The 23,009-nt window shown below is 49.3% G+C and overlaps 1 protein-coding gene across 7 annotated transcripts in view; it reads left to right on the forward strand.

Annotated features, from left to right (window-relative positions):
* Hth (Meis homeobox homothorax) overlaps positions 1-23,009 on the forward strand; it is a 570,441-nt gene that overhangs the window by 305,569 nt on the left and 241,863 nt on the right. For all 7 annotated transcript variants that reach the window (XM_078179825.1, XM_078179826.1, XM_078179828.1 and 4 more), the window contains one exon: positions 6,715-6,822. In XM_078179825.1, coding sequence (XP_078035951.1) covers positions 6,715-6,822 — 108 coding nt within the window. The remainder of the gene's footprint in view (positions 1-6,714; positions 6,823-23,009) is intronic.

The raw sequence follows: 23,009 nt of genomic DNA on the forward strand, positions 1-23,009 counted from the left end.
CGCGTTTAATGGTAATCGCGGGTTCGCGCGACACGCCGAGAGAGAGAGAACCGTGGCTCGTTCCAGCGTTTGTCAGCCGCGCCTACGTGCGAGGAGGAGGCTTGTGTACCTACGCGCCTACGTAGCCGAACCGAACCGAACCGAAGCGATCCGGCCCGGCCCGGCCCGACCCGGCCGGTTCCCGGGGCTTATCTTTATTCCTCTTAATAACGTTCGTTTGGTTCGGCGCGCGTGTCGCGCTATCGCCGTCCTATCGGCCGCGTTTGCGTTTTCATTTCGCGGTAGTTAACTGCCTCGTTTACGCCGTGCCCGCCCCGCCGTCGTTGTCTTTTTCGACGCTGCGCTCTTGCGTTTCGTTGGCTCGCGCGTTGCGTTCGCGCTCCAGATCTAGCGCGATTATTCTTTTTACGACCGGAGGAGAGGAGAGGAGAACCGTGGGGCAAAGCGACTACACGGTTCCCTGGCTTTCCTCCCGCGGTGCCGGCGATCGTTTCATGGTGAGAGCCCTCGCGCGCCTCCTAATTGAATTATCACGGGGCTGCGAGTCGCGCGATCAAAGAGCCAAGGCGACACGGAGATCCGCCCCCTCTCCGGGCAGCGTTCCGTGCGCCGAGGGTGTCTTCGTGATCTCACCGGTCACGTGGAGAACGGAAGATGAAGACCGTGCCCGGCGAGATAGCGAAAATCGTGCGGCGTGCTGCTTAAAATTAATTACTATGCCGGCCGACGGTCAGTGAAGTCGTCCAGTTCATCCGACAGCCGGCTGTCCCGTAACACCGCAACCCACCGGCCATTACAAACTGCGTCCTGTTTATCAATTTGAATGCGAAAGACGAGCCGGGAGACGACGAGTCCGCGGCCCGCAACAAATTACGTTTATCGGCCGCCATTAATCACCCGGCGTCTCGAACATCTGCGAACGGGGCAAGCTCCCCACCCCCTGTCGAGAAAGACACTGCTCCCAGCCGCGAGCGGAAAATCGAACCGATCCTCGTGAAAAACTCCCGTCCTCTTAGACCACGGCTTAATTGAACGCCGCGCGCGCTCCCGCTCGCCTCCTCGCGTCTCAAACTTGCGAGATGACAGCACCGTGTTTATCTCTTCGTCGAGCGATGGCTACCTACCGTATAGAGGATACATACTTCGAAGATCATCGAACGATCTTATCGCGCAACGTTCGTTTTTCCTTGCGCGATTGAAAGAAAGGCGAGACCACCGTAGAGGAGCATCGATAAAAATCATTCCGAGCACCGGGTAAGCACGCTCCTCGCGCTCCGTTCGTTGGCCCGGGGATTACTTTGGAAGAGGCGGCAGAAAGATAGGGCATGCCCATCTCGAATAAATTTCGAGCCGGTGGGTGGTACCAGCTGAAAAGTTAAGGTTAGACGGAGGCTAGAGAAAGGAGCAACGACGGAGGGAGGGAAGAGGGGGCGGAAAGAAACGAACGGAGAGAGATACAAGCGACGGCAGAAGGAGAGCAGGTGCAAACTTGGCCTGTCAGGAAGTCGCTTACAGCTCGAGGACAAAAGCTTCCCGAGGGACTCGTGCGCGTCTGGAAGCGGGACTAGGGACGGAGGTCGGTCTGGATAGAGAAGATGCCGGCGAGGAAGGAGGTTGAAGGTGCCGCGGAGGTGGGGTGGAACGAGCCTAACTGTGAAATAACACGGTGGCCTCCTCAACCCTCGTCCCGAGGATACGAGTCTCATACGTCACTTCCTTACGGCGAAAGAGGGCGGTGTCTGAGGGTGAAAGCAGGTTATATTGATTTATTTATACCGAGAACGCAACCCTAATACGATGGGGTTATTGGGAATGTATCTGTATCTGGGATGCGACCGTCCGCTTTGATAACGCCTCGATCCTTATCTGAACTATCGTGCATCCTTCCAATGTTACGTCATTAGATACATTCAAAAGTTCCTGAGGCTACTAGTTCGCAGATACAAACTGTGTGATTACCTCTTTGCTAACATCTCATTATATCCCAAGCATTCAGTGCTGTAGCTTACATTCAGGTTATCATCTCAAGATCTATAAGTTCTGTGGATACGTGACGTGATTTCGCTTCCGTCTTTTCACTCTGATTTCTCTGATCTTACAGCGAATACACGTTTTTGTGTATCTTGTGTATATCTGAAGTGTCTTATTTAAGGAATAATGGAAGAAATTTGAGTACCGATTTTACTCTGAGCTTATATGCAGAGCGAAGCAATTCACGGAGGGAAATAATCCGAGTTGGATGACCACGAGTGTAAGACGAATGTCAGCCTCCCAATTGAGAATATTCGGAGCCGGTAGCGAGGGTCCCCGAGGGACTAGGTCAAACGGTGCAGTGCAAAAAATGTGGCAAACAAAATAATTAGAAGTATTCCGAAACCGATGACGGCAGAAGGAAGGGACAGAAGCAGAAGAGGCTGATGGGACCGCGTGGAGATGCAATTGAGGATACGCAGGGGACCAAACGAAAGAGGTTCAACGAACCAGGGCGGTTGTTAACGCGAGTGAATCAGTCGCGGACCCGATACCGATCCGTCGCTCGAATTACGTACCAATTTACAATCGTCGAGCATGGTAATCCGTAAAAATAAACCGGCGCGGCTCGGCGTGGCGCGACGCGCGGCGCGGCGCGGTCGCGTGCGTATCAGGCTCGGATTCTCGGGTTCGTCCACGAGTCGGGTTCGGATGACGCGGTCGCCGATTCGTGGCCCGATCCTTCTCGTCCTCCTCTCTGGTTTCATCTGCTACATGACTCGACCGCGTGGCATGACTGTCGCTAACACGCGAGCCCCGAAGTTAACCCGCAATTTAGCCAAGAGAGCGATCGTTCAAAAGAGACGTCTCACTTGATGCCACTTAACGAATCGCCCCCCGCCACCCTTTCTCTCTCTCTCTCTCTCTCTCTCTCTCTTTGTGATCGTCTCTTTGGCGCTCTCTCCGTCGGTCTCTCTTTGTCTCCGGAGGAGCGGCGACGGCCGACTTGCGCTCGTTTCCAGATGCGACGATTGCTCTGCTCAGAACACGGAATCGGCCGTGATTAAAGTTTCAGGGGCGGAATAATTCATGACGCGGTTTGAGCGCCTCAATGAATTCGGATCGTCGCTCTCCTATCCGCTCCGCGGAGTTTCCTCGAATTCAATTACACGGCGGTGGCTCGCGCGCCGCGCTCCCGGGGGCCGGCGCGCGTTCTGCGCGATGTTCAATTAACGTCCGCGTCCGTAACTCACCGCCGCGATCATGGAATATGAAAAAAAAAAAAAAGAAAAGAGGAGAGAGGAGAGGAGAGCACGAACGAGCGAGCACGGGCGAGCTTTCTTCGCGGAAACCGGCGCGGTCTGGTGGACGGGCCCCACGGAATCCACGGCATCCGAGCGTGGACATGAAAGGCATTCCAGGACGTCTTTCGGAATTCCCACGATAAATCACGGTTATGGGGTTGACGGGGTGACGCGTATGATTACACCCTGTCTCTTAGCGGCTATAAATTTCTTGCCGGCCGGCTCCACCTCCGCTCCGCGATCCTACAGGTATCCGGAGTCCCGTTTCATCGTGGAACAGTTGTGACTCACGTCTAATGGCTCGACCACGAAACCGAATGATCCCGAAGCATCGTTCATCCGCAGAACGTCCCTTTACCTCCGTGTATCGAAGGCCCGTAACCGGAGTCACGATCCTTCTCCATCGGTCCCTGCCTCCGCTGAAGTATTGTCATCAACTACGGTATCATTAAAGATTCGTCCCTCGACGTTCGGGTCATTGGTCAGTCCGATCTCGAATCCCGCCTCAACTATATACCTCTCGGAGCTGGCGGGCCCTGTCATTTGGCCAGGCCACAAATTAACCTGGCTAACCATAACCGTGGCGACGATCCCGAGCGCACCTTTCGCGTCGGGCCCCGGAATTCGAGCGCGCGGACCGCGTTTTTAAATCCATTAGCCCCTGCCGGGCATTAAATCACCGCGCCAACAATGTCTTTTTCCTGCCGAATATCCAGCTCCATCGACACCGTGCGTCGCGCCGCAAAAACCTGGCTCCCAATTAATTAAGGTCCACCGGTCGCTAAACGTTCCGGTGTATCACGAGGGAACAGCTGATACGGCGACACGCCGCCGCCGCTGCCGCTGCCGCCGCGCCGGTGCTCCGGGCCGGCCACGAGAACCGAGGAAGCAATCTCCCGCTTTTCAAGAATATAATTTTCGCTCGGAGGATGGTCGCTATATTTCCAAGATAAGGCTGTAGAGCTCCGGCGGATCCTCCGCCGCTAGACCGGCGAGACCCTACTCTCTCGTGTGAAATTACTTCGCTCCGCGGCTTACTCTTATCCCCCGGTGCCACCCTTTCTTACCGTGTATCCTCATTCAGCCGGGATCTCCCTGGAAATAAAGTAGATACCTTTCCTATTTTCGCATCCGGAAAATTGCAATACCTCGGCTACACGGGACTGCCTGTCGGTCTTATAAATCAGTCCCGCCGCTGCAGCGTTAATCGCGTCGCAGCTCGTTCGCTTTTCCCTCGCCCCCTTCACCCCCGGTGTCTTTGACCCTTCCGCACGGAAATTTAACGTGCAACTACGTTTTGATCAATCGTCCCGTTTTCCCCTTCGAATTTATTAACACCGTTGAATCTCGCGAAATCAAAGTAATTCGGTTCGCGAGACCTAAACTGCGAAGATAAAATGTATCGCTGGCTATCAATCTTTCCGTAACGGCGGATATATTGCGACAAAAATTAGCTGCGAAAGGTGGACGAGAATTGTTTCATTCGCGCACGACAGACCGGACAAATTCGAAGAATATTATTCAAGAGATATTTTATCGTCCCTTTGACTATTATCACGTTCTAAATTCTCCTCGGCTGTAACAGTAAACATATCGTGCTCTGAAAACGATCAACGCGTGTCTCTCTATTAGATTTGCAATAGTCAATGTATCTGGACTTTTTGACAGTTTTATTACAATGCTGGCTTAAATGATGGGATTTATTCAATCATTTCTTAAGGATAAATTTTATTAACTTCAACAGCTTCATTCTTTCCAATCAGAAGATTTTTCTGATATTAGACAGATTATTTTAATTTACCTACCAGCAATTCGAAGCAAATTTTTCTACAAGTCGAATTCAAATAATTGAATGCGCTGCTCTGAAATTTTATATTTTGATTTATCTATTTTACGTGATTAATTTATGTGACGTGAATATACATACAGTGTCGTCGTATCGACGACATTCGAGAGTTAAGAGTTAAAAGTGAAACATGTAATTACGATTATTTTTACCGCATGATAAGTTCAATGTCGTATATCTGTAAAGTTAAACGAATATGTAGATGCCCCCAGTGACGCATCCAACGAAAATTAGTTACCGCACGGAGCCTTAACGCACTAATACGCAATTATATCCTCGAATTAACTAGAACCAGGTGGGCCAGGGTTAGCCTCGGCCACGCAGCCGTCGACGCGTTTTCGTATCGCCGTGCCGGCGTATCCGCGAATTAGCCGGGACGTTGTCGATGCCTGTATCAATCACGTTTAATTGAGAAATATAATCCCGGCCAGACCCGCACCAAATCCGCGTATCCGCCGATAAGTTTTTGCGCCGGTAGGCGGGTTGCGCGCGCGGTTTGAGCGAGTGCCGGCTCTTAACGCAACAAGCTCCTCGCACGTTTATCTAATTATTATAATTGCACGATTATTCTTGGTCGAACGAGGCGAGTGCACGGCGCGGCGCGGCGCAGCGCAGCGCGCAGGGGTGAGATCGCATGCTGGCCGTCGTCCGGCCCCGGCGAAAAAGAACGAAAGAACTAACGGGATATATATGGAGCAGCACGCGATAGGATCTCCCGGTCGAAGTCGTGATGCAAACGATCACGAATTCTTTGCTCCCTTTGTATCGGCCGTTTCTGCATTCTTTCGGTGCAACGTGCCCCTCAGCGCCGCCCGCCGTTCACGTAATAGCCGCTTCGCCGCGGAATTTTTCCGCGGGACCGTTCATTTTTCCATAGGTGGACCCGGCTGGGTTATTGGCCGGCGACTGGACTCTCCTTTCCCCGCGAATTTATGTTACCTCATTGGTCGGCGTAGACTCCGAGTCAGCCGAACGGCCAGCTTCGATCGTTTGACCCCTGTGTGCGGGTTTAGTGTGGTGTTTGCTTTAAATTAGAAACTCCCCGGGAAAAAAAGGATGTTGTTTTAATTTTTAACAATACTTTATTTTAAATATAATTCTCATCAATCACCCTTGAATGATAATAGTAATTATCTACACATACATCTCAGGGTATGCGATCGAAGTTGGTGCTTAATTGTTAATTACTCTCGCCGTTTGCTAAAAGACGAGAGTAATCTGCTGATTTATTATTTTGAAGGGTTGTTTTATGAATGAAATATTATTCTTATTATTAATATACATCGTTGTCAAATTTCGCAGAAGTTGCATGTTTTTTGGCGAAATTTTTTCGATTATGTTTCAATTATTACGGACGACTGCGCTCACACATCGTGAGAGAAGTAACGTGATTTAAACACTGTACCCATGTTCTTATTTTTGCATTGCGGTAGAGTTAGATCACGAGGTAGAATAAGATCTAGAGCTAGTTGTAAGTTCATGATGCGAATTGGATCGCGTTGACCGCTCGCTGCGTGTCGCGCGCGATGTACATTCGCGTTGTGTGTTTGATGAATGCAGGTGTTGAACCAAATTTGTTTGTTTTTGCTTCAGGTAAATGGTGTCCGCGTAGGGAATGGAGTTCTCCGCCGGACGCGCAGCGAGCGGCGAGCGAGGCGCGTCGTGGCGTTCTTTACTCTTCCGTCTTCCTCGGTAGTCCCGGTAAGTCTTTACGAAAGTTCTCTCTTTGCCGCTTCAGCTTCGAAACTTCCAACGCCCCCACCAAATTGAATATCTTCGGGAAATATGGCCGCGAGCTCTTTCGCCGCGCATTCCGGCAGCGCGGTGCTCGGCTCGCGGGCTCAAACTCCCGTGAAATTTCACCACCCGTACGTTATCCTTAATTAAACGGAGCGCTATGTCTGTTTAACCGTGGTCCCGGGTTCCAGTTCCCGCATTAATCGCGAATAGAGATTCTCCCCTGCTTGTCTTTCGCGCCTCTTTGATCGCTCTTGGATTAACCAATAAAGTACGCAGCAACCCGAGTCGGTTTACTAGCATTCTGTAGATAAGCCTTTTTCGTCTGTGGTCAGCGTTTTTAAGGGTGCAGCGTTTTCTTATGGTTATTCCATAAGGTTCGATAACAGTGATCTGCTAAATTTCAATAACTTTTTTACTTTTTTACGCTGATGACAAATATGAAATCTGTTTTCTATCACATGAGATTGTTGAATGACGAGAAGATCGTTATTCAATAATTATTATAATTTTATGTATTTACAAAGTATGAAACATTACCTAAAAAGTGATACTTGTTGATTTTCTTTTATAGATAGATATTAGAATATATGGTTTTTGAAACATCTCGTTGGAGTGATCAAAAGTAATCTGCTAGTATTATTTAAAAAAAAAAACAAGCTTTCGGGTTTGGATTAAGCTAGCAAAAATGTATAAGAATTAGTGTAAATATTCTCTTTAGCAAAAATCGTGTTTACTTGTATAATACTAGACAATTCATTGACATCTAAATGTGGGAGAGAATAATTATAAGGTAGAATAGTGATAGAAATTCAAAAGTTGTCTGCAAAGACATAACTAGATTACCATAAGATACATTATAAGACCAGTAAATATAATAACGATAAGAAAGTAATTATTTAGATTATTAATCAGAATCCTGAGAATCATAATAAAATCTAAGAACCGGAAAACTGACCCTTCATGAAACATAAGTTACGTCCATCGAATATTTTGCCACGTGTATACCGAAAAAATGATTTCACCAACATTTGGGAATCGGTATGATCGACAGCGAGAAAGTTGGAATCGAGACAAGAGGGAAGAAGACTAGAAAAAGAGGATCCCCGCGTACGTGTCTGTAAACGCGAGGCGCGATGTACGCGGACGCCGCGGTGGGAGGAGCGCGATCGTCCGCGGCATAAACAAGTTTTAATCGTGCCTCGGGCATTCGTCGCGTTGAATAAATATTGATATCGGGTGACGCGACGGCCAATCAGAATCGGGGCTTATAAAACAAGCCGCTTACACCTCCGCCTGTCTATCGCGGCGCACACACGCGTGCCCCACCTATCCCGTCGCCGCGTGTTATTTCGCGACCGTTCGCGCCGGTGCCTGTCGCGGCGGGAATAGGAGAAAATAGAGAACGACGAAAGAAGAAGACCCGCCGCCACCTGGAAAACTCTGGGAAGCTCGTCTTGAAACGAGCCGACCATTTTTCGTTGCCGGTCGTGCGCGTCCGTGACGGTCAGCGGACAGCAAGGTCGGGCATTCCGATAAGCATCGGGGGGAGGGCTCTCTCTCTCTCTCTCTCTCTCGGTGTCCGAGGCCTGGTGGAAACGATCCGCGGGCCCTGTCGATCCTCGATTTCTCCCTTAATTAAATTACGCGGCCGCCAAGGAGCTCGCCGATAAGAGGACGTAAATCACTTTCAGTCGATAACTAATCGAACGATTCCGAGACGCGTCTTGCCTGCCGGGTCCCTCTCCTCGTCCTCGAAGACGGGGAGCACCGCGCATGCGCCTGTTTTCCCCGTCCCTCTTGCCACCCTTCGTTCCTCTTGCACTCTCTGTGCCCTCTTCCTCGGCGCTCGAAGGAACGGAGGGAATATGAGCGAATGCCAGAGGTAGAGAGAACCTCGCCGTGCCGGAGCGAGGAGAAGACCGTCGCGCCGGGGAGCGACGGGAGCCGACGCGCGAGGCGGAGGAAGAGGAAGCGAGAGGGAGCGCTGCGAGGGAATCGCGGCGGAACGCTCGGAGGAAGAGGGACGCGCGTGCTGGGAGAACGAGAGAGACGACCAGAGGGCGAATCGCGCTGGAAGAGAGAGAAAGGAGAGCCGTCTCCATGGCAACGAGGCGAGGCGGGAATGCGACGGTAACCATGGCAGCCGCGGGTTACTCTCTCTCGGACCGACCTGCCTGCCCGTCTGTCCCTCTTTCTGCTCCCTCGTCCTCTTCGTTCGCCTCTCTCGCCTCTGGACCTCTTCCTTCCGCCCACGGACCGAGCCACGAGCTCGGATCCGCAAAGAGAAGGTGGAGCGGTCTCTCGGAGCTGCGCTCTGGAGAAACGTTCCACTTCCTTTTCGCTTTTTCTCTCTTTCCGACCTCCCCTCTCTCCGTCCGCCCGTCTGTCTCTCTCTCTCTCTTTCTATTTCTCCCTCTCGTTCTCCCCCCCTCTCTCTCTCTCTCTCTCTTCGCCCTGCGGCTTCACTTTTAATAATAGTAATGCGTTTTTGGCGGACTGCTTAAGACACGGGCAAACGCGCAGGGTGTCTCCTTGCACTCGTTCTGCCAAACCGTGTCTTCTTCTATCGAATACAGGAAAAATTTTGATCGAATCAAATGTGCAAGAATAAGCAGATGCCGTGGAATAGAATTTTCTTATTCGTGGCGTAGTTGTGACAGGTAAAACTTGCAGATTCATTTGACACGAGTGCTGGTCAGTAGAGCAGGCTGTCTGTGTATGATTTACCCTTTCCACTTCTCGAGTTGTTCGCGCAGAGAAGCCGCAAGGCGATCTTCTATGTATGAGAACGTAGATTATACTTATAATGTACTCATTATGATTTACACAAGAAACGAACAAATTTTTGTGTACGCAAAATAAAAATTGCCAAGACGAAGAAGCTATGCAGATATTTATTTTGTTTCTTGAGCACTTTAATAAGCTGAAACTCGATGAACAATATTTTTCGATTTATCCTAATCTTTTTATTATTTCGTATTTGATCAACTAGTTTTTCCTATAAATGCTTAAAAATATATTACAGCGCGATAACGATCACTGTACCTTGCGCGACGATTTTCTTGCCGCTTCTGTACCTGCCTTTTGCAAGATTCCTTTTTTGCGCCACCACTTGGCGTAATAATAGTTTAGCTTATTGCATCCCTGCAAATGGAACCGGACCATAAGTGGAAACACACTTTCCTACGTTCTTAATTTCTTGGAAAACAGTTGCAACGATAAGCGGAAAATGCTTTTTCCTGTAACGGCGCTACTTCGCGGAATTATTTTCGAAGAATCGCCACTGTATTCGTTCCCGATTCGAAACTTCCCCGGACCGGTGTTTATCCAGCTGAGGATCGATCTCGGTCCGCGTATTTCCGTTTCCGGTCTGCCGGGGCAGTTCCTACAGTTTCCATTTGTTAGAGTGTCATGCCGGTTCCGCGGCGGTGCGTTAATGTTGTTTTTAAAAAGGTCCCGGGGCCGTATTAATTAATCGGGAATACGGAAACGGGGGATAAATTTTATCTCGGCCACGCAGCCCGACTGTTAATAATGAATCGTTAATGCTAATTTTTGATTTATGCGTTCATAATCTTTCCCCTCGTCGCGCGTCTCGCCGCGGCCACCCGACCCCAGGACCCGCGCACGTTTTTGAATGTGGACCGATATCGGTGACTGAATTAAACGATCGGCCGGATGCGCGGGATAAATTTCGTCGCAGGACGTGCCGGTTATTAATAATCACTATTTCCTAGCAGTTCGTTAATAGGCCCGATGGTACACCATTACGCTTCGCGATTTACGCGATTCCTACTGTTCAGCCACGAGTTTAGCCGGTTCGAAGAGCACACATAATGATTTTTCAGCAGTCCGTTTCTATCATTAACTTGTAGAGCTAAGCTAATTGTTTTATTTTTAAAATTATTATATGGATGTCGAGATCATAAGACTGACCGTCATGACTCAATATATTAACTTTGCTACCCTTTAAAAGTTAACACTTAAAAGAATTTACATTTTATATTTTCAAACTGTCAAAATACTTTAATAAATTCCTCCGTACAAGATTACACTGTAATGAAAGTAGCGAAACAATTAAATAAATTTAATCTTGACATTTTTACAAAACAACGTATGATAACAACTTTAGAACTCGGTATATTTTATGTTAACACAACAAACTGTTTGCAAGTTTAAAGTGTTTTATGATAATTATCATCGATCATCGGAGACTCTGAATTCTTGCTGCTATCCTTCTCCACTGCACAAATCTGTAGCTATACGACATATATTTTACCGTCCACAGTTGAAATTTTTTCGTACGTTCTCCGCGTATCTCGAGGCCGAAAGGAAGTTTCTGTTCGTCGAAGCAGGCGTGCGCCTAATGGAAGAGTTCTCGGTAGGTCCGCTTTGAATTTTCACGGTCCGAGAAGCCTCGAAAAACCCGTGACGGCGACCGGAGCGTTTAGCGAGCACGTAGCGTAAAAGCTATCGACATTCTTCGACGCGGAAACCGGCCACGCGGGAAGACCGAATCCTAGATGGAACAGCAGGGCTGATTATGTACGAGCGCCGAGGAATCTCCGGGATTCCGAGCGACGTTCAACTCCCGATACGTCGGCTGTCGCGTCGCAGAGAATCGAGTTTCCGCGCAGCCGACGACGACGACATTAACGCGTCTACATTTTCCTCGGCCATATATTCTCGTTGGGTCATCCATTACGGGCACTCCGTTTCGGGCACACCTCCGCGCCTGTTATTTTCAGTTTCGCGGAGCCGCCCGAGGCTGAAAGGAAATCTTTCGCCGATCTCGTCCGGAGCGGATCCGATAGATCGCCCGGATCCCCCGATCTCTCCCTCTCTCTCTTTCTCTTGCTTCTCGGCCGGAGACGGATCCCGTTTGAAAAATCGTTGAAACCCAGACACTTGTTTTGCGACCTCGTTCCCATTTCTGCCGCCCCGCTGGCCATCGACTGGGAATTTTTCCCCCGGATCAGATTCTTGACGTCAATCTCGATCGTTCCGTTCGTGCCCGACGACGATGGACGCGCCTCGATCTCCGGCGAGAAAATAGACGCGCCGCGGAAGAGGGAGAAATGGAAAATTCCCCCGCCCTTTTTTCGCCGGCGTCGATCGCGCGTTGTTCTCACGGGTTCCTCGAATTGGGTCAAGCGTCGCCGTGGCGAGGCTTAGGCGAGTCGATGAAATTTTTCTCGAGTCCGAAATAAATTCGTCGGCCGCCGGGGAACCGCGCGACCGCGCGTCCCTCGCGCTGCCCCTCCTCGCGCCCCTTTCGCGGTGGAATTTCAGTGTCAACGAACGGGGTGCGACAAAATAAATTACCGCGCGGTCACGGGACAAATTCGTTGAAATTTCGTCGAAAAGCTACTTGACCGCTCACTCGCGGCAGATCTCGTTATGGTTCCGGTAGGAGGAGGGAGGCTTGGGGGGGAGTGGGGGTTCGGAGGGTCGGAGGGTCGGCACGGTCGAGAGGTATAAGGGACACGAGGGAGGCACGAGAAGGGGGCGAGCCGGCGAAATTCTCTCGGTTTGGTTTTTCGTGGCTCGCATATCACCCCCATCCCCTCGCCGCGCGCTGGAACCACTGCTCTAGGCTAACCCTCTCCTCCTTCGCCGGCCTCCCCCCCCCCCCACGCTGCAATGGCACACGGCATGGCTCCCTTTTCCGGCGAGTGTAGCGTAATGTAAGGGTTGCGCCCGCGTCGGCGGTGTTTTGGGGTGAGAGAGTTTAAAACCCCTCGGGGCTTGAGGTCCAGGCCCGGTTAGATTTATCGGATGTTTTGGTTGGCGGCCATTGTTAACCGCCCTCTCTCTACCCTCTTTCCCTCTTTCAGTGTTCTCCACGGCCAGTGGCGTAGTCGTTTCCGTCCAATAGCAAAGCACTTTTTACTCTATTTTTAACACAATCTTTCTCTTTCTCTTTCTCTGTCTGTTTCGCTTCCTCTCCACCCCCGCCTCTCTCCCTCTTCGTCGAGCAGCCCCGGATATCGGGATAGGAATTCTACGAAGCAATAACGCTAAGAACGCGCCGCTGTTTCGCGCTGTCCTTCCGTCAGAAATTTATTATCATCGGGTTTCTGGCAATTGTTCGCCTGATCTTCGGGGTTGCTTTCAGAACAACGCCGGCGGGATGAAGTTTTTCTAGCCGAATGGAATCGAATCGAATCGAGTCGAGCCGAGCGACTCCCGAAGATTTTTCGACGCCGCGTTATTGCGGCGACTCATTGTTTCGCGTGCAAACTCTCTCTCTCTCTCTCTCTCGTCTCGTTTCCAGGAGATCCTCCTCGCAGCCAGGCTCGCCCGCAACCCCTCCGCTATTGTGCACGGTGGTTTGAACGATGTTCAAGCTCACGGGCCACGACCCTTCGGTTCAACCCTCCCGACCACAGTTCTCTCCACCCGTTCTAACCGGTACATCGCGATTCGTCGAGGAAACCCCGTGAAACCCTGTCTCGTTCCGCGATCGATCCTGGTAATTGGCTGGCCTTAAAAGGGGGCTTCCACCGTTTTAATTGCGCCCCGAACACATAGCCGAACATAGAAAATTCTTCTTCCCTTTGGAAAAACGATTCCTTCGGTTCTGCCCGGGCCCCGGGTCTGACAACTGCGTTCCTGCCCTTTTCTACCAGAACGCGTTTCTTCGTTTCACTGGCTCTTCATGCATCCCTATTTCTTCTGTGTCAAATTGTTTTTACTCGACTCTTCACATTGGCTATTTGATATTTTTTGCTAAAACTTCATAAATTGTATGTAAATATTAATGTTTATATGTATAGCAATAATACGAACTTATTACGACCCAATCTTGTGATAGAAATTAATTAAGCACTAAATAAGCATGTATAAGAGGAAGTAAATATATCCAAAGTATTCAAGGAAATTGCTACACCACTTTTAATTTATGAAAAATACGAAGTAAAGAAGTAAATCTCTGTCAATTAATTCTCGAAACTAGTAGATTAATTTTACTGTATGTCTGTTTGATCTTCTCGATATTCGGTTTGAATATAACACTTCCCTAAAATATATAATTTAATGAAGAATATCATAGTATATATATATATATCCTTCTAAATTTAACTGTTTCTTATGAGTATATTCGTCATGGAGAAAATATAATTAACTTGTTAATAATTATTTAGACACAATCGTAAAGTCTATACAACGAAGGAATCAGTTGATAGTTCAATTTAAGTTGGTGTAGCAGACCGTTTCGACGAAGGAAGTTTCGAATCGAAAAGATCCGTCGGCTTTCCGGAAGGAAATTGTTTAAACATTCGTCCAGAGCAATCGAAAGTCTGGTCCACGGGAAGAAGAAGAGCCGAAGGAAAGCAAAGTCTCTCCGGTGCGGCCGCAGAGGGCCACCTCGTGTTCTTCGATTAGCAGGAGACCGACCCGACCATGACCTCTCTCCTCTCCTCTCCTCGACCGCGGCGCACCATGCCATAGGTGGAGAAGATTCTCTCCCTCTTTCGTTCCCTCTCATTCCCTTTTCGTTTCTCTCGTGCTCCATCTCGCGGCACTGATTGGACGATCCATCACCGTGGCTCGTCTCTCTCTCCTTCTCTCCCCCTTTCTCTCTCTCTCTCTCTCTCTCCTGTCCCACCGTCCACTCTCCCCTGCGCTTCTTTCTCGCTTCCTTCTGTCTCGCGTCCCTCTCGTTTCCTCTGGAACCGCTTTCGCGGAGGAACCGGACGAACGTTCGCTCGTATAAGCTCGTTTCTCGTTTCTCGTTTCCGATTATTTCGATGGGCTAAATTACAGTCGGAATTATATTATTTTCGCGCCACGGACCGCGAACTCCGTTAATTATAATTCACGCGTTTGCGTCGTCTGCTGCGCTGCGGCTGGAAAAATGCGATACCTGTTATTAGGTCGGTGGAGATTATTCATGAATTTTTGGCGATGCATCTTTTTGCAACTGAATGAGAATTTGTATTAGATCGCTAGTTTTGTACATAATTTTTATCTGAACGTGGAAAATTGTAGCTCATTTTTATCCGTATTTTTAAGACGTTGAAATGTACCGAATAATTACAATGATACGGGATATCATACGTTAACAATGACAATAATAAACATAGCATTGGTGTATAATAGTAACAGTAGTGGGTAAATAGCAATAATAACAATAATATCAAGGCTTTAAAGATGGTTCTAAACAATAGCGATTGGCAGAATGTTTAAATGTTCTATAAGAATTACAAAAGAAATTAAAGATGGGATGTAAGAAACTTATGCTCGAAACCAATGTGATCACTTCGCCATAGCGTTCGAATCAGCTTCGTCTCTCACTTATCTTATGAATAGACGATCATATTTTTCTGGAAAGTTTTCGATCGTCGGACTCAAAGGATCTCGGCGATCTCGTAAAGGCAATTCGACACATAGTTGAGCGTCGCGTTCGCGGCGCGTGCACTCACGCAGCTCGCGGGCGCTCTTTCTCTCGCTTATGGCAACGCGTGTACGCAGTCACTCAGCAACAGGAACTCCGGCGAGTCGCATACCGACGACCATCGCCCAGAGGGGCGGCCATTCTCGCAAGAGAGGGTGGGAGAGTAATTGGTTCCCATGGAGGCAGAAAACGCCTCGCTCGAAAAACTTCTCGTCGAAAGTGCACGACCTCGGCCGTGATGCAGTGTCGAAGGGAGGTGGAGACGCGGGGCACGAACGAGACCGGCAGGAACGAACTAAGAAAATTTGCATCGATCATCAACAAAGTGCAGAGCATACGCGTGCAGCCTATCGCTAGCAATCCATAATCTCCTGCTTTCTATAATTATTTCCGTTGCGGCGAAAATTGGTCGAGTTCCGCCGCGTCGTTGGCTCGCTCTTCGATTATATTCGCCAGTTAGCTGTCTAAATAACCTGTAATATATTTGTGAAAACATTGTTGCTTATTCTGTTGGTTTAGAATTGCGTAGAACTGTTCCAATTAATTACTGGACCAGGAAGAACGAGTTCGAAAAACTGTTAAAGAAACCAAAAAAATTCAACCACCCTCGGAGTTGGATTTTAATTTAGTTCCAATTTAATTTTAATTTATTTATCTTTGCCCGTAGAAAACCGCTTTTACAGTAACAGAAGCAGAACTATATTTTATATTTGATGATAAAGACTCGGTAAAGTAGCTAATAAAATATGTCTATCTTATTGCTATCGTCGTTAACGAATATAGCGAATACAATCTAGTCTTGATGCGCAGTCCTAGACCTAGCGCAACGGGAAGGTGCATAGAAGTTAACAAGACAGGTAACGGTAGGATTATTGCACAACTTCGAGCATAAAACATGGATCGGCAATGATTCTTCCGGTCTCAAGAGATTTTCTGGCCAGATCGGGAGAAGGGAAGAAGGCGAGAGGCCGATGGGATTAAACGCGGAGAGGCGATCGGATAGGGAAGCGGAATGGCGTAGCGGTACACAGGGAGGACGCCAGGAACAATCGAAGTGTCACGTGACAATACGGCGAGTTAAAAGGGGGAAAAAGAACGGGGCGGGAAAGGAAGCAAGGAGACGAAGAAGGAAGGCGACAGGCCGATAAACGTGATACACGTCGCGGGATATACACAGGCGTGCCGCCATCGCCGCCACCGCCGCCACCGCCGCCGCTATCCACGGTCCGTATTCATTAGTTCCTTACTCAAAGGCACGGAAATAGTTCCGGAGTTGCGGGAGGCACAAAGCACAAAGCTCTGTCGCGGAACAATGAGAGATAGCGGGGGGAGCGAGAGAGGAGCGAGAGGTGGAGTCATACATAACAGTGATAGCCGGCGGAGGAAGAGAGAGGGAAAGGGAGAGAGAGACTGCAGATTTCATGAAGTCGAAGATAGGCACAATGGTTTAGCTCGTGAGAGTACTCGATCTCACTTTCTCTCGTCTCCTCTCTTTCTCTCTCTCTCTCTCTCTCTCCGTCTATTTCCCTCTCTGTTCCGCGCGCGCGCGCGCCCTCTCGCTCCGTTTCCCTCTGCCCTCTGGTTCTACTCTGCGTCCTTCCTTTCGGTATCTACCCCGCTTCTTCCGTTCCTCTCTGCAATATTCATATGTGTTGAATATATTAATGCGCCGAGAGATATGTAAAGCGTGTGTGACTCCGGTCTCTCGCTCTGCCGCGGCGGCTGGCCCCGCTGCAATATTACTGAAATGTGTCTCGGAGCGTGCCCATGTGCGGCTCCGATATTAAACAGCAGCCGTCGTTGCATCTGCGCTACCCGTCTCCGCCGCGCCTGTATTTCCCACCTAGCCTGCAACACCGGAGACCCGCGCGCGGCCTCCCCGAATTTCAGCTCCTCCTTCATCGACTGCCTCCTCCTGTCCCGTCTTCTCTCGTTCCACTGCACGCCGGGCACCGCGCGCCGCGCAAGCAACGCGAACATCTATTGGCCATCGCCGCGTCGCGCCGCGCCGCGCCGGGCGATATTTTCCGAAATATGAAAATCCCGGCGACGGTAGTTCGTCATCGGGATTGTAACACGGTTCCGCGCCAGGTGCGCGGAATCGGTCGGTTACATTGTTCCCGCGCGAATGCACGCCCACCGCCTTCCATATTTCTTGAAAGCGATGATTTTCCTTGCGGATGGAATCATCGTTTGGTCACGGATCGTTCTTGAATCTTTATCTCTCGCTGCACGAGTCATTTCGCAGTTGCGACGTCTTCGTCCTCGACCATTTTGCTAGAATCAGAATTTATGATGTGTAGGCTGCGAATTTTATGCATTTCTGAGAAAGGTAGGTGGATGTAGAAAATATTGGAAAGTTTGCAAGACTTTAATGTCCCATATTCTGTTTGAAAAAGTGATGTTACGAGAAGAATGCAATTAACAATTATGTCAATATATTTGGAAGTAAGATATTAAAATTAAAAGTACTGCATTATTTTACTTTAGTTTGTAGCAATTGAGGTGGCTGCTTTTTATTTTGCACAAAGATCCACAGTCCAACGATACAGCGTATTTATTTGGTAATTTTTCAAATTGACTTCAACTTGAATATTGTACGAAGAGAGGTTAAGGAGCTGGACAACGAAGCCCGAGGTCGTTTAGCATTTATGCCGACGGTGGCTGGCCACTTTCGGTTGCTGTCTTTGGCGCGGCTCCGCTGGATCGCTGGCGCGTAAAGAACAAAGAAAACACGGTGGAATAATTAAAACACAGAATTTACGAAGGGGTAGATCCACGCGCAGCCGGCTCCGTTATCGGGGGACAAAGAAGAGGACGCTGGGCCGGCGGGGCGGCGGCGGGGGAGAAACGCCGGGGAAATATACACGTAGAAGCGAGGAGACAAAAAAAAAATTGTGGAAGAGACGAATATAGCTTGAAAGTGTGCTAGCGGAGAGGGTGAGTCGGGGGCTATATGGAATAGAGGACGGCCGGCGAGGGGCAGAGAGGGTAGTTTCTCGATGTAGCACGGTACAGCACGGTACAATCGGCGGTACCGGCACATGGGCACACGCCAACTTCCTCTCTTTCTCTCTCCCTCCCCCTCTTTCTGGCGGCGCGGCTATCCCTGTCCCGTCTTCTCTACATCCTTCGTCCTCTTTCTCTTTCTCCACCTCTACATCCACATCCACCTCGAACGTGCCCCTGCACGAAGTTCTCCCAACCTACGGGCCAACCCCGGCAGCAGCAGCAGCACCGCCACCCAACCCAGACCCTGGGGCTGTCAAACGCAGGCCGAATCTTCTTCTGCTCGTGACAGCCTGGAAATGAAGAGAGTGCCCCCGCGTGGCGTATCCTACCCGCTTTCCTATGTACGTTAACGTGCGTCCTAGGAATGTACGTTCTGTTCTCACACGCGTGTCCACGTTATCCCTTTAACGTGTACGTGGTCCGGCCTGTGTTACGAGCCGGCGCTCTGCTCCGCTCCGCTTCGCTCCATTCCGCTCCGCACCGCTCCGCACCGCTCCGCACCGCATCGCGCAGCGCTGGTTCAACGGAGGTCGCCCGGTGTGTTCCGCCGTCTCTTTCATCCCGGTCGTTCTTTCATTACCCCCACCCTCTAATTTCGCCCGCGTCTGGATTGATTCATTTTTTTCGGTAATTCGTCTCTAATTGTTCTCCCTGTCGATTCGAGTCGGCGAAATTGATCGCCGAGCCCTCCGACGAGTTTTTCCACCCCAGGTCCTTTTCTCTTCGTTTTTTCTCGTCTGCGATGCAGCCCGACCGTTTATGAATACTCTAACGGCGGCGTTTCTTCGCCGGCGTGCCGGTGCGCGTGCAACAACGGCCGCTGCCGCTGCCGCTGCCGCGCCGCGCCGCGCCGGTCCCGGGAGCTCGTTTATTACCGATTGCAACTTGCACTTTTTCAAGAGATCCTCCGAGCCGCCCCGAAACTTTTACCGTTCCCGCGGGCACGCTTTCAAGGATCGCCGTGGCGCTTGAAAGCTCTCCAACCGGCGATTACGAAGCGCTTTTCGAGCGTGATCATTAGCGCAATTATTATTGTGTCCGGGCACAATGCGCGCACTGGCGTCCCCGGCCACAATGGCCGGCGAACTGGCGAAGGAGACAGAGAGGGACTGCCGTTTGGCCAGCTGGGACACCGGGCAAGGTGCATTCTTTGGGATACGATGATAGTCGTCGGATCTTCGTGCAAAATCGATTGTAACCATCGCTGGCTAGTCAGAAATTTCGTCCTTTCTCGAATGTTTAATTTATATTGCGCTTTCATTATTGAACACTGGAGTTTGGTCTTCGTTTTATTTTGCATTTTAAATCCTAAAGGATAAAATCTATTCTCTGACAAACGAAAGCAATTATCTAAGTAGCGAAACAATAGATGTCGCATTAATACGATATTCTAACACTAAGAATTCTAATAAAAATAATACATTGACATTCTTCTACACTATTGCTTGTGTAATGTTAGTACATTCTCGACTTCAGCAACTCATTTTTGTTATCGACACATAAAACCCGTACTTTATCAATATTGACCAGGAATCGGTTGACGAGTTTGGGCATCGCTTACCGTTTCAACTTCTCGCAAGCACCAATGCAGACGCGCATAACAATATGTGCGTCTATAAAATCGTCCTTTCTGAAACCTGAACTTCGAGTTTTATTGAAATATACCCTATTTATCTTTAACAACTTCCTCTTTTACCAGAGGAACATCATCATTCATTATTCAATGAGCAAAGCTTGAATAGAAATTTGTAAACGGGAATAAATATTGAAACTATATCGATTTTTTAATACTAAATATATCACCTAGGATATACGACTGGCATTATGTACTAAAGGAATTCTACTCATAAATAAATAACATAGAATCTCGACCATTCCACAATACTGTCAAATTTCGAAAATTTACCTCGACGGGTGTCCAAACCCCGGAAGTTGATTTTCTGATAAAGTAGCCGCTCGAAGGTATCATCGAGCAGGGACACCCAAGACAAATAATCAAGTTTATCGTCGGCAGAATCGCGGCAAAAGTTCTCGGTATAAATTTCGCGGTGGAAACGCCGTTCTGACGTTGCCCGACAATCTACCACGGAGATACTGAAAGGGATTCCAGCGTATCCTTCAAACTCGCTGCGGACAGCAACAACGTTTTCAAGAAGTAAGCACCTACGGGGATACTTCGACGCTGTGTAGAGTTCTCGGGGCCGCATCGAATAGTCATTCGAGTCCCTGTTCGACGTTCGGCTAAAGTATGCCCGATGCTCATTGCCGTGGTGAACGCCGTCCCGGGGAGAGGGTATATCTATTAGAACGTACCGCGGCACTTGATGCGTTTACATCGTGGTACACAGGCCCTCGCATATACCAGAGCCGATATTACCGGGTACGCTCGTCGTGTTATTACGGCGTTACATTCCGTCGTACACGGAATCCGTCGCGTTCGATCCGCGGGTACAATGATCCCCGTTGTTCTCCTGTTTTTTTCGCCTTTGTGCCGGCCTGGCCGTTACGGACAGGACTCCGGCCGTGCTTTCCTTTCTTCCCGGCCACGGAAACCCGCAGACGTCGCGACGTGTACCCTCGAACTGGACACTCCCTAGTCGGCAAAAAAGAATATAATCGACGATCGACGTCGTTCCCGTCGAGGTGTAACCGTGCGTACGTCAGTCCGCTTTCCGTCCGTTTTATTATGATTTTACTGCGCGCGGCGCGGCGCGGCGCTGCCGCACTCTCCCCGGGGCCTCGCCCATATCGATAAATCGAATTTCTTATTAGAAACGGCACTCGTGGACGTAACTTGCGGTTCGATACGGCTGATTTAAGGCCGCGATTTTTCGCTTTGCTGCTCGTTGTGAAGTCACATTGTTTCCGAGTCAAGCAAAATTCAAGCCTCCGCCGGTCTGGTTCCGATTGCGGCAGCTGGTCACCACTCCTCGATTCCATCGGTCCCCGTGATCTGATAAGCCGAGCGTACCGAATCGAGCTTACATTTTTGGGATTTTTCACGCGAAGATTTAGTACGAACAGTCTCGTGCGAATTTAACGCTAGAAGTATCCGTGCTCTTAACGATATTGATTTATAACAGAGGCTGGATTCGATTTGTTTAAACCTCGAGCGATTTCGACGATAATACGTGCTTGAATACAGAAGTTCATTTGAAACCTTCACCTAGGATATTGTAAAAGAAATGATCAGAAACGAGTCAGTCTGAGTAGTTCGGTAGTCCTAGTATTAACAGAATTGAGTATATGTGATGCAAAACTGTATAGCGATTCAAAGTAGTTAGCCCTTATTATTAATTATTACCAATTATTTGTGCTTATTTTACTGATTAATTGCTTCTCCTCCTTTTTGAGTGGGAAATAAACGAACCGACACGATTTAAAATTGCTCACGATGCAAAAATTGAAAATATGATTACGTATTACTACATAATTTACAGAATGGGACGAATAAAAGCAACATTTACGTTATATAAATATTTCAAAATTCATTACGTTATTTAGAAGCATCGAATAGTAGTATAAATATTCAACAATGACTTTTTTAAGTTGCAATACAGTCTTTCGAATATTATACATATTATACATAATATTGCATATCGTACTTGGCTAAACGTTTCGTCTGGTTATCGCCGGTCGCGAAAGCGTTAATAATATCCTCCCGTTACTTCGAATCCGTGCCCCGCAGAAAATTTGTACTTGGTCGCTCGCAGATCTCGGCGAACCTCTCGCGAGTGTCGATGGACAAATAAGAGGACGCATGCAAATTATTACGGCGGCCAGATGGGTCCGGCCGCTTATCTTCCCCCGAGTTGTTCCTCGCCTCGCCCTATTAGTTCCCCGTGTCCCGTGAATCTACACGGACTTGTCCAGTTTTTTTAGCAGCCGAGGTGTCCCCGCGGCTGGTCCGAGCGACACGCTCGTCGCGCGACCAAGGTTCACCGGGCCCAGGTGAAATACTGCGACTCGATTTCAACACCTCGGCGTCGTTAATTAGCCCGAGCCACTCGACTTTTATTCCGGCAGCATCAGCGCCGTTTAATTACAACCGGCGTGCAGCTGAAACACCGCAGGGGCGGAAAAGGGGGAGGGGGAGGGGGGAGAGGGGCGAGGGAGAGAGAGTTGAGAGGCCGAAGAGGGCAGAACGCGCGTGTGCTACACGCTCGCCGCTACCTGCCGGACGTGACACACAGTGTGTCTCCTCGCGAACTAACACGCGCTCCCGCCTCGTATCCGCCTCGTATCCGCTCGGTATCGCCGCTATCAGCGGCGCATACACGCTCGCAGGTAGACCAGTTCTCTTGCTCTCGGGTCGGCCCCGCGCGATCTCCTCGGAGATTCGGTAATGAGGTTGTGCCTTGTTCGAGCAAGGTGTCGGGCCTTGAAGAATTTAAGGGCGCAATTTGCTGTCTCCCTTCGCCACGGCCCCCCTGATCCTTTTATTAACCCGCAATCTCGCCGATAAACTATTCGCATTTAAACAATCCGCTAAATTGCCGCGGCGTGTCTCACGGAGATCGTATCGACCGAGAATTTATACTTTACGCGCCGCACGTAATAAGGTCTCGGATAACTTTTCAATGCGATCGATCGATGCATTAGACGCGCGTTTAGATCGCTTACACGACGACATACGCTGTTTTCACCCGCGTAAATTGTATCCAACTTTATGTTCTTTGTACGATTGTTCAGCTTGAATAACTGTTCCCGTGATTCGATAACTAAACTGCGAACGTTT

This window comes from Augochlora pura, chromosome 4 (genome assembly GCF_028453695.1).
Source record: "Augochlora pura isolate Apur16 chromosome 4, APUR_v2.2.1, whole genome shotgun sequence".
Lineage (NCBI taxonomy): Eukaryota > Metazoa > Arthropoda > Insecta > Hymenoptera > Halictidae > Augochlora > Augochlora pura.